This window comes from Pyrgilauda ruficollis, unplaced genomic scaffold (assembly GCF_017590135.1).
Source record: "Pyrgilauda ruficollis isolate IOZ18807 unplaced genomic scaffold, ASM1759013v1 scaffold35, whole genome shotgun sequence".
Lineage (NCBI taxonomy): Eukaryota > Metazoa > Chordata > Aves > Passeriformes > Passeridae > Pyrgilauda > Pyrgilauda ruficollis.
This window is the reverse complement of record NW_024524934.1, coordinates 1-12,197: the sequence shown is the minus strand read 5'-3', so window position 1 is coordinate 12,197 and position 12,197 is coordinate 1. Positions and strand designations below refer to the sequence as shown.

At 41.1% G+C, this 12,197-nt stretch overlaps 1 protein-coding gene across 2 annotated transcripts; it reads right to left on the bottom strand.

Moving 5' to 3' along the window:
• Window positions 1-2,822: 2,822 nt before the first annotated feature.
• Window positions 2,823-11,313, bottom strand: SERPINB1 (serpin family B member 1). Of its 2 annotated transcripts, none has more exons than XM_041475403.1 (7): window positions 11,162-11,313; window positions 9,724-9,899; window positions 7,582-7,719; window positions 6,676-6,793; window positions 5,916-6,058; window positions 5,067-5,234; window positions 2,823-4,321 (listed from the first exon to the last, which is right to left on the bottom strand). In XM_041475403.1, exons 2-7 carry the CDS (start codon window positions 9,889-9,891, stop codon window positions 3,920-3,922), a joined length of 1,137 nt encoding a protein of 378 aa, XP_041331337.1. In that variant the 5' UTR covers window positions 9,892-9,899; window positions 11,162-11,313; the 3' UTR covers window positions 2,823-3,919. The 2 variants fall into 2 exon arrangements, with proteins under 2 accessions (XP_041331337.1, XP_041331336.1); XM_041475402.1 differs by lacking the exon at window positions 11,162-11,313 and adding an exon at window positions 10,867-10,920.
• Window positions 11,314-12,197: the final 884 nt, after the last annotated feature.

The window sequence follows — 12,197 nt, the reverse complement described above, 5'->3', positions numbered from 1 at the left end:
TTGTGAGAGATATGGATAGCCACAACAGAAATGTCAATTAAATAATTCCCCAAATTAGTTCTATTGCAGGATTTTTTTAGAAAATTACCTAATGAATACTGTTTCCATCATTTAGCTTGTTTGACTCTCTCAGATAAAAATTTGGATGATACAGCTGGCAAGGAGTTGTATAAATATTTATGTGAAATCATTTCTTTAATTTTATTTTTCTTGTTCTGTTTCCTGTGTACAAAAAGTTGAAACCCTCAGTTTAACCTCTTTACTGCATTTTTTTCCCTCTTCTGTGAGCATTTTCTCTCATGTTGAGAGAGAAAAGCACTTGACCAAAATGACTGCATACCATTTTCCATGAAATGACTTTAAAATATAAGTGTTTATACAAGCTGGTTGTTTGAATTCCCATCTATCCTGAAGATACATTTTCTGGCTGCTGTGATGAGTTCATTATCTGAATTGCCAGCAGCTACCCTGCATGTTCAGCATGTTTCCAGACAGGCTGCACTCTCCAGGATTTTGGCTGTGGTTTTTGTCTTTTATTGTTACTAAGTAGTCTGGGATTGCGTAGGCCTCTTAATGAATATGGCTAAGAGCATGCATTTAGATGGTAACACTAGATAATATGACAGAACTAGCGGTTCGCTACAGTAAAAAAAAAAAAAAAAAAAAAAAAAAAAAAAAAAAACAAACCCAAAAAAAAAAAAAAAAAACAGGGGGTTCCCAAAAAAAAAAAAAAAAAAAAAAAAAAAAAAAAACATCAACAACAAAAACTTAACCAAAAAAAACCAGGAAACCCAAACCAAAAGCATGCTTCTGATTTCAATTGTACCTTTTTATCTCAATAGGTGCAAGAGAACTGGACTGGTCTTATTTCTGTAATAAACCACAGTAAATTAACACAACCATCCATCCAAGACTCGGATTTTGGTCATTTTGGTCACGTACAAACATTTAACAGCAAAACTATAGCTGAAAAAGCTCTGCGTTAATTTATCTGTGTAAATTTATCTAGTAAATTTATCTCTGGTATAAAGTGACGTAAAATGCAGAGATAACTGTCTTCCTTATCCACACTATGGAATGTACTTTCTAGGATGTGCAATTTCAACTGTATGAATCAGACAAAAAGCAGACAATTGGTGGTGGGCGGTGGTGGTTTTTCTGTTTAAATGACAAAGCCAAAGGGCTTTCCTAGGAAGTCTGTTAACAGAAGTACAAGGTCTAGATTACTCATCACAGCACAGTGAACAAATATTTCTCAGAGTTTTGTCTTGTTATATAAAGGCTGGTCTGCTAAGGAGAGGCCAAAATAGAGGGGGAAATCCAGCTACTGTAATCCTCTATTTCACTGGAAGAAACGCACATGTTGTGCACTCAAACCAGCAGCCTGTTGCAACTTGGTTTTGAACAGGGCACTCAAGTACTCAACGGTCTCAAGAATTTACCAATTCCCTCCTAGGAAGTTTAACTGCAGGCAGGCTGACTTTTAAATGTTGCATTCCTAAGGTTTAATATAAACTAAAGATTTTGCAAGCAGAATTTTTTAATGTGGTGCGTGTGGATTTATGAATGCTGCCTTGCTAAGACTAAGGCTAAGTTCCTGATTTTACATTAAGACTTCTGATGTTTCAGTCTCTGATCTTGTATCTCTTTAACTCATTAAAATTACATTTTCTACTATTTTCCTCAGTTAAAATATCTTGTACTCAAAATTACCCTGCTTTGAACTTAGTGAGGCCTGTGTTTATTCAGTAGTTCTACAAACAAAATCCTTCTCAAGAGCATAGTTGAAGCAGCATATTATTATTTAGAAATGTGAATACAGATAGCATGCCAGTTTTCTCTGTTGGAGTCAGCCCTTGTCAGTCATTTGTTCTGACAAACAAGAGCACAGGAAAAAAGCATGGAGTATTAAGGAAAAACACAACCATCTTATTGTGGGACATAAATTATGGGAGGGGAATATTGGCCAGTAGGGTTGCTGGGTTTTTTGAAATGGTTGAATGTGAAGCTGATTTTATTGAGATTCTTATTGCTGAGATTTTGTTTTGTGCACCCTGTCTGTAGAAAACCAAACTTGTCTCAATATAATTGAGTTACAGTTCAGTTACTGAATGCTGATACCAACACAATAAATACAGACATCAGTCTCTTCATAAAGCTGATTTGTACTATTATGCAAGGTTTTATCTTTCTTCTGATTTCCTGGTAATTGCTGCCCTAAAATCCTTCAGTCATGTATCTTGCACACATTGACTGCATTTGTGCAAATAAAGATAAGGATGAAATTAAAATGCAGTTTTTGAGCCTTGCTTTGCCATCTACAGCAGCAGCAGCTTTTTTTTTGCTAAAATGAAGCAAGGCCCAGAAACTCAGAACAAACACAACATCAAATTTTTGCATGGGTTTTGTGCTACTACTTTTTGTTTGCAAGGCGTTGGGTTCTTAAAGCACTCAGTGCAGAGGTAATTGCATTCACATCTGCAGGCTGCAAGACACACTCTCCTCTGCAAACCGACCAGAGCCTTTGCAACCGTGTATTGAAGACCAAGTGCTTGTGCCATTTCATACAACCATGAATCTCCCTGTTCCCTGTGGGGGCGAGCAGCTCAGCTTACACTTCCAGGGGAAGCTGCTGGCTCATGCAATCATCCCTTCTATTGAGTAATTTGGTTTTCAATATTTTCACCTACTCTGAATGACTTCAGACAGTTGAAGTCGCACCTGCTGCCCCAGTGGTTTTCTGTGGCTCTACTTTTCAGACAGTTATTTTGGTACTCTGAAATACTGAATTGCATGCAAAAAATTGCCATTTTGAACAAAAGTTTAGGTTAAAGATTTTATTTGTTGCTTAAACACAATATTAAAATACAGTTTGCAATTATATAAATTCTTGTGCCCCCATTCAGAGCTGAGGTTGTACAGGTAAATGTTATAGTACCCAAGATACAAGCAAATAACCTCCAAAAATAATCACAGAACATGACAGCACGTAACTGGCTACCAGGAATAAGGCTGTGGTACAGTACCAGAGGTTTCTGCATAAAGAGGTAGTGGAAGTCAGCTCAGTAAATATAGAATCCTTGTACATAAAGAGGAATATCAGATATTTCCTGCAGATCCTCTTCTGGGAAGCTGAAGTATCTTTTGGGAATTACAGAGCTACTGGCCAAAATCAAATGTCATATTGGTAGCTTCTGAACTTTCAAAAAGGCACCTAAAACCTCTAATCCCTGAAACATTTTCTTTTAACACTTAATGTAAATTTTAAAAATTCTCTTTAAACACATCACCTAAAGTCTTTCTCATTTTTTCTTTCTCATACAAAAGCTGTGTTGCAATTTTTCCTGGCTACTACCTTCAAGGGGTTACTTTTGTTTAAATAGCTTAATCCTTTCACTATTAATAGACATCTCTAAACAAATGTTATCTGACCTTCTATTTCATGACAGAACTGTGTATACCCAGCTGTTTGAGACATGCCTTTTGGTGCCTAGAATGATTTTATTACAGTATTTTTCTAAAGCAAGATTTTAGGGAAGGGATAGCTTTGCAAGAACAACCTAGTATTTATGCAGAAGGAGTGACTGGATTATTAAGGAGTAACTGTTTATCACAATGGGGAGCTGTCAACACAGAAAAACCCATGTGAGGATGCATAAAGGCTGATACTGTGCTTCAAGAGACATGCATTTCTTCCAAGAAAATTTATTTCTACTCCAAGATTTTCCTTGTTCAATTAAAGATTATGTCAATCTCAAAAAAGAAAAATAAATTACTTCTCGTTGTCTCTGAAGCTATTTTAATGGAAAGGCAGAATCTCAGTCAAATTTCTAGCAACTCACAACAGGAGGATTAACTCGTTCAGGAACAAAGCTTTCATTAACAACAGCAGGAACTGCTGCAAATGCTAAGTTTTTTTTTATGGGGAAGCATATCTGCCCAAGAAAAGTATGCTTTGTGTTGGGTTGTGGCGAATAAAGAAAAGGAAAGGATGGTCAGCATTGAAATCCTCTTCTATGGCCATGCAGAGCATAGCAATGCCAGCAGTGGCAGCTGCAGCTTCCGTGCCTTCCTCATTCACTTCCACAAAAGCCTTGTGAACAACTGCAGAGAGGAAGAGGTCACGTGCCCCTGACATTCCCGACAGGTCAGCCTTGCCACTGTCAAATACATCCAGCAAGCCCATAGCAGCTAAATCTGATTTAAGGTCATAGCTTTCCTCCAGCTTAAACTTTGGCAAACGCACGTGAACGTCAGCGGAATACAGATGCTCCGGACGTGTCCATTCCTGGATCTTCTCTAAGGTAAGCTGCTTTTCCATCTAGAATTAAAAGGACAGAGAGCATTACTTATCACCAGTGTAGTACTGCATTTTCAGTAACATTTATGAGGCTTTATTTATAGAACATTATAGGAAGGTAAAGCAGCTTACCTTCCTATAATGCAAAAATGAAGATACCTATATCTTTGATAGCTAAATAGAGATTTAAAAAATACTATTTAAATTAGGTCGAGTCAGTGCAGTTTTTACTTTACAAAGTAATGTAGACATTTGCTCCTTGCTGCAGCATACAGAAGGGAAAATCATGCACTGATAGCAAGCCAGTCTTCTTACTGTTTCATCTAACTAAATAGAATTACCTAACTAAAAACAAGTAACAAAAATCATAATCAGAGAGCTCAAAGAAGCTGGTCATTTAATGCAAAACAGTCTCACTACTTTATGGTTAAGAAAAGAAAGACTTTCAAAGCTACTGAAAGAATAATTCTGTCATTAAAAACAAACAGACGAGGCAAGGTAATTCTCACAGTTAACTCTGTTTTCAGTCTTCATCATGGTTCATTCAGTTCAGCAGAGGACACATGAACACAAGCTACAAAATTAGAACACAACTTCTCTTCCTGATGCAGTACATCCATTTATTCTTTTCCTGCTACTAGTAGAGAATTGTCTAAAAATACACCAGATAGATCTGGTGCCCTGAGAACATGGGTTCACTAAGGCTTTAATTTTGAATGGCCAAACTTAAAAACATTGAACAACTGCATTGGCTTAGATGGGTCACCTTCTGCAGTCCAGTGGAATCCTCTTCAGTGTCATCAGGTAACAGGATGATCATACTAAGTTCTCTTCCATTGTAAGGCAGCTCTAAAACACGAATCTTCTCTTCAGGGATGTAGCCAAAATTAAATTTATTTTTCTGATACATCATTTTTACTGTCCTTCTTTCATTCTGGATGGATAAAAGGCACCAAAAGTAAGAGTTAAGGAAATACTCATTTAAAGAACCAACAGAAGACAAGTAAGTTAAAACTGCATTTATGTAAACACTTATCCTCCATTATAAAACTTTCAAACTTCTGACTGCCTGTTTAATAATGATTTCTTCTATAGAAATAATGAGTTTGTATTATATTTGGTTCTCCTTTGGCTTCTATGGCATAGTCCTCGCAGAAACTGAAACAGTTTCTTCAAACTGTTGTATGAAAATGTCAAGCCGACAAAGATCAATTCTGTTTAGCATAAAGCAGATGACTGCATGCAGTAATTTGTAAAGCTGTTAACATAAGCAGAATATAGAACAAGAAGATGGGGCTTAATCAAAACATCCTGTTAGTTCATGACTGCTTACCTAGCATCACAAACAGACACAGTTCATAGCTGCTGATCTGCTACACACAGAAACCCTGCTAGGTCCTAAACCATAGGTGAGAATTGTCTCTATTCTGGTAAGTAAGACAACAAATAGTTTGCTGAATATGGAAAAATACTAAAATCCATACAAAATAATTTAAATATTCATCAATTACTTTGTATTTCTTACATATTTTATCTGTAAGCAACGCTTCACATTACCACCTATATTATCACACCTTTTCATTAGATCTGTCCCACCAGGACGTATCTGTATTACCTTATTTAACCGAAATGGTGCATCAGTGGTGTCAGCTTCTTGAAATTTCTCTGCCCAGTTCGCTTTGAAATAAATAGCATTCACCAGTACCAGCTTGGTCATGCTATCAACTGAGCCTTCAGCCAGTAGATCGGGGATTTTGCCTTCAGAAGCAGCAGAAAAAAGGGTCACAACAAAATCATGTACTAAGTTGATGGCATATAAAATATACATTGAGAAACTGATGCCATAAAAATAGTACAAATATAAAACCAATCTATTCCTGTAATACTGTGTATTTCAGTACCTGTCTCGCTACTTCACCATACTTTTTCTTAATATACACTTCTATAACTTTTGATATATAGTGATTTCATGAAAACGTAACATTGTCAGTCTAAACTGTCACATGCAACTCATCTACTCCTCATACAAGAACTACAGAATGCACACATTAAGGAATACTGAATTTAGAAATATATATACAATATATATATGGATCAAGACAGACTAAGCCAAATTGTCCATCTCATGAGTTTAGCCATTTCTCATGTTTAGCCATTTCTCCTGCACTCATGGCCTGAGCACAAAACAGAATGGAAAACTCTCAGGACTTATAGAAATGTTTAAATGTCTTGCTTAGGTCATTGCTGGTTCTGTCCATGCATCAAATGAGTATCCCAGGGCAGAATTAAACTGTTCGAAAGACAGCAGAGAATAAGGCCCATTCCTTCTCCCAAGATATGAAACCCTACCAGTTATTAACAAAAAAGTAATTTACCTTCAGTTTTCTCCTCAACCCACTGGTTAATTTCTTTCCTGGCTTTGTCACAAGCCTGAAGAAAATCAACTGTAGCCAAGTCAGCTCCATATAATTTCCGTGTATTAGTCAGGAATTCCTAGATTTTGGAACGATAAGAACAGCTTTCACTGCATGCAAGTAAGAAAACATCTAATTATCAGGTAGATAAGGTGCACTCAGATTGTCACCAACTCTGAGGTGGGGTTCTAACAGTGTATTACTTGGGGGAATTCTGAAGTTAGAGGTTTTTTCCCCACTCTTAGAGCAAGCCTCATAGTACATCAGCCATGTTTAGAGCTGATGGGGTGCTTACTGCAGGTGTTGCAATATTTACCTATCACTCTCCTGAAACAGGCTGGGATAAAACAAAACTTTCCAAAATAGCTGAAGAGGGACAAAAATGTCACACAAAGTTGTAATTCACTGGCGAAGAGGCATGTTGTTAATGCATATTGGATATCCCCTCCCAAATAAATTGTGTTTTCAAAAAGATTGAGGTAATGTGGTACTATTCCAATGAAAATCCTAAAAAGCTGATTGCAACAGGAACAGAACTGGCTGCAACCTAAACAGCTGGTTGCAACGGAGTGGGACGTCATGATAGTTACTGTAAACTAAGAACACCAACCAGTGATTCTTCTCTTGAGGACAAGAACAGCAGAAGTGAACATGAGCAGAAAAGGATTTGCTGTGTTACACCCTTCAGGTGAGAGGCACAGATGCTCACAGCTATGGAAATTCACACGGCAAGTATGAAGCACTTTTGTCAACTTCCCAGAAAAGTTTAGAAATAGGCTTGGAAATAGTTCTACTTCACAAACACTCAAGTAGCTGCACTTTCCCCCTAGATCCCACCACATGCCATGCTGATGTGCACCACTGTACCTGCAGAAAGCTGTAGGACTTCTCTCCAAAGAGCCGACTGGCCAGCCGTAAGAGATAGGGAGCATTGCTTCTGTTTATATCCGCTGTCAGAGCCTGGAATCTCGAATGAACATCTTCAACTTTGTCAAGATGAAGCGTCTGAAATAAAAAGAAGTGAACTAGCTGCTGTTAATACTGTCCTAAAAGAACATACTGTGCATCTGTAGGGTAGGCCTGATGCAGCAGGGTAGGATCCAGTAGGTAGGCTGAAGAAAGAGAAAAGAAAAGGCTGGAAAAGCTGCTTAGAGACTTCTGTAAACCTCAAAGAATGAGTCAAACTGTCCCTCGGTGCTACGCTGCCCATGTCAGCCACTTGTATTGTGATCCTGGTTTATGCACAGTCACAGCTGAAGCTCACAGCCCTAAGTCCTGTCTGCATTTCTGTGGGCCTCTCCTCTGTGGGCCCAAGAACTCGTTCCCAGGTGTGGAATCAAAAAGAGAGATGATGCCATGGAGACCCTTTTGCTTTCTTGGTTCCCACTTTGGCCCAAGCGGATGTGGGGTTGTATATTTTCACAATATACAATCATCACTATCACAAGTGAGGTATTAAGAAAACTTTGAGCGATTATCCTTTATAATTTTATGAAAACGTAACTCCTTAAATATATATGCACTTCATATATACTTTTTATATAGAAATATATACACTATATATATATATATAGTAAGTATTAGGTTTAAGATCAAGTGCATTACTGCAATACCTCTTTACCAGTACCTCCTCTTCCCAAGGTAAGCTGGCTGGCCAGGGCTTAAAGATATGACAGCAGAAGCTGCCAGACCTCATGGACAGGGATGGCTACACCAAAGCAGGGACATTCATATTCAAATTTAAACCATGTGTTTCCCAGTAGTGAAGACTGCTGTGAAGGAGTGATTGGATTCAAAGGAAAGCCTTCTCTTTCTCTCACTGGGTTTTTGGTCAGGCTTTGCCAACCAACTCAGTACAAGCTGTGCTGTACAGGTGCGTGGTTGAGCAAGAACACCACAGAGGCAACCTTACAATAGAATTATGATCCCGGAAACAAATTTTTGTGTCCCTGCAAACAGCTCTTGACATTGTTAATCGCTCCCTCTTTAATTAGCACTGTGTTCATAAGTGAAGTATTATGGTATAGAAACATGCCCTGTTGAGGATGACTGTTGAAAGACATTTATTTTCCCCCCCAAGTTCCTTTTGCATGATTTGTGCTGTCAGTAGGTTTATCCTAGGTGGGGCTGTCAGTCTGATTACATGAAATATGTTCAAAGTCTGTTTGAACAAGTAGTGGGGAAGTAATTTTATTGAGTAAGCCCAGCAATACTCAACAGTATAAAACAGTTCCTCCTAAAGTCCAGAATACAAAGGTGAAATTATTCATAGGCAAATGCATGAGGATGACTGCAATGAGGAGACTCCCACACTTTTTTACAGGCGTTTGCCTAATGAGGGTGCAAAAATAACAGTGACTGAGTCCCTTCTGTGACAGAGGTTTCAGGGGAAACTGGCACACTCCTATGTGCACCATTTTTGCAATTTATAAGGAGGTTTTTTTTAAACTATCATACCTACCCTAAAGCTATGGTAAGGATAACCATGCAGACTTAGCTTCTTCGAGATATCCAAGTGCCTGTTAGTGAGAGACTGGTACTTAGGTAGCATCACCCTGTATCATCATAGCCTTAGATATAAAACTATAGAGTGCTACTGTGTTTTCTTACAAAAGCACACACAATTAATGAAAATGAACGTACTGTTGGTGATCTTGTGTTATAAAGTAACAGTTTGTCAAAATGTCTCATGAAAACTTATAGAGCCTTGCTGCTTGAAGTTATGATCAATTTAAAAGGAGACTGACTTATGTAATTAGTTTCCTCTGTCAAGAATTAACTACTGACATTAAATGAACAACAAGGGCCATAGAAAATACAGACAGAGGGCTCTGGAGCAGGGTAGGCAGAGGGTAACTAGCTGCAGAATCTGAGGAAAACTGAGTGTGCATGACAGAAATCTTGTCCTGAACAAAAAAAAAACCCCTCATTTCATGTCCCCTCCTCTAAAACACAACCCTTTTTAATGTAAATAAAATATAAAATTAATGACCATTTTATTTTACTAACCTTCAACACCTGGGCTTCTGTATTACCTTTGGCCCCCAAAAGGACCATGGCCAGAGCAGCAGAGATACTGACAGGAGAAAAGAAGACATTTCCTGTTGGGTTGGCCTCACTCAACCTTCTGAACAGATCAACTGCAAATCTGCTGTTGGCATTAGACAGCTTCTCCATGGTTATAGCTGAAAAATAAAACAGTTGATAAGGACCCTGGGAAACATTCTTCAAACACCTTGTCTAACCTTGTGTGACTCACAGAGTAAAGACTGGATTGAACTGCATGCAGCTGCTTACAGAAACAGCAAGAATATCAACGTCAGTGCACCTTCTTAAAAAAAAAAATCAGTCAAATTGAAAAACCAGGGGATTTTTTTCCATGCTAATGGTTTGTTCCAGCCTTCCTTATTATACTAACCTTATAGATGTTATTTTTAAAAAATTCCTTTCATGCAGATCTGGAACTGGAAGTATGTGTGCTGGTAGAGTTGTGGAAGTCCCTCAGCCTCACAGACCCAGCACAAGCCAGGGCTCCAGCATTCCCTCTGCTCCTCTACAATGCACAGAGGACATTCATAGCATCTGCTCAGGGCCATTCAGACACCGCCTGCCTTCATGCCACAAATCCATGTCCCTGAGCGGTGTCAGGACTGCCAAAGGCTTCCGTGCACGCTGTCTTTCAGCAGCGGAGAGCAGCGCTGCTGCCCGCCCGCGCTGCCAGCAGCACGGAGCTGCCTGCCCGCCGCATCCAGCACCAGCGGGGCTGGGCGGCCCGAAAGGCTCGGGCAGGAACCCCGGCGTTCTGAGGGCTGCAGGTGACCGGCGGGGACACAAGGCAAGCGATGCCTTTTGGGGAGATGCTCAGGAGCAGGGTGAAAGGCGCAAGGGTCGACTCAGGCTCAAAACCCCACCCAAGGGCCAGCGGCGGCACCGCTGGATGCTGCGCCAGCTCAGAGTCCGGCTGCTCTGTGCTTGCTTGCAGCCGGAGTCTCGGGTTGTTTCTTTCTCTCCTCCGGACTTAAGTGCGTGGAGGAGTTCACGCCAAAATTTGGCTGTTTCCTGCACAGCCTTTCTACAGCAATTGCAAATCATCATTATGGGCTTCCTCCGTGCCAGACAGACAAACACGCGGCAGATTTGCGATGTACTTACCGAGCTGCAGGCTAAGACCACCGACACCGCTAAAAGCAGCCAAACCCAAGCCCCAAGGCGTACTTTCACTTTCGTTTAGCTCCCCTCACTGCGCAAGCCTTTCACCCAAACCAGTGCCGGACAGCGCCCACCCCCGGGGCCCGAGAAGCGCCCCCCGCCCCGCGCAGACCCCGCCGGCTGAGGCGGAGAGGAAAAACTTCCCCTTCTCGTCCCGTTCCCGTCCCTTTCCCGTGGGATGCGCCGGGGGCAGGGTCGGAGGCAGCCCCGCGGAGCCAAGGGCCGCTTGGTCGCCTACCTGCCGGGCAGCGCGGAGCGGGCTGGGATGCGGTGGGATGGGATGGATGGAGCGGAAGGAGCCGAGCGGCGCAGTGACAGCGCGGTGTCACCCGCGGGGACCCCGCCGGGGCGGGGAGAGACGACGGGGGCGGGGCGGCAGGTGTCACCCCGCGGCCGCTCCCGTCCGGGTGTCCCTGATTTTCCGGCGGAGAGAAGAGATTAACCAAATTAACCAAAAACCCTCACCCTGCCCCAGCCGTAAGAGATCCAGGTGTTTTAGACCCATGGGGCAAGCACATCCCTGCTGCCCAGCAAGGCTCCTCTCTGCCTTCCCACCCTGTTTCTCTATTTGCACTGATCTTTTATGAAGTTATTTCGCTTTTTATCTCTCTCTTTTTCATTTCAAAAAAACTAACTTCAAGTGGAGTTTTCTGTGGTTTATCACAATCTTCGTTCTCCATCAGTCCTTGGGACATCCCCAACTATACTGCCCATATTGATTTCAGGTGCACAGCCCTTTAACTGCAGTGTATGGCATGTGCACCTGTGATAAAAATGTTGGGTCTCATCCCTCTCCCCTGCATATAATGCTTTTGTTTGTTTCACCTGAGACAGGTGTTACTGTGTACTGAATAAAGGATAGGCCCATCTAGTACCTTTCAGATAATGTCCACCAAGCCTTGACATCAACCTATGCAAAAAATCAAGAGGAAGTGTTGCTGTGCTGGCCAGAAAAAAAAAGGAATCACCTTGTTCTAGAGAAATACAAATTTATTGCGTGATGGCACCTATGCAGCCAAGACATCTCCTCCTTAGGGACTGCAAAATCTGCCACAGAACAAAATGCTGGAAGTTTTGTTGTGCCGGATGAAGAAGAGGAAAGGATGATCAGCAGTGAATTCCGGAACTCTCATAGCACAGCAGTTCACCCACACTGCAGCTGTGGCAGCAGCTGCTTCAGTGCCTTCTTCGTTGACTTCCACAAAGGATTTGTGAATCGCTTCAGAGAGCACCAGCTGGTTGCCAGGTGAGATTCCTGAGAAGTCTGCCTTGCC

Bases quoted from the DNA above. Each gene is read 5' to 3' on its own strand.
- SERPINB1 (XM_041475403.1), bottom strand. From the start codon at position 9,891: ATGGAGAAGCTGTCTAATGCCAACAGCAGATTTGCAGTTGATCTGTTC. The intron at 7,720-9,723 runs GTTAGTAAAATA...TTTTTATTTCAG, and splicing joins CAGAAGCCCAGGTGTTGAAG to ACGCTTCATCTTGACAAAGT. The intron at 6,794-7,581 runs GTACAGTGGTGC...TCCAAAATCTAG, and splicing joins AGTCCTACAGCTTTCTGCAG to GAATTCCTGACTAATACACG.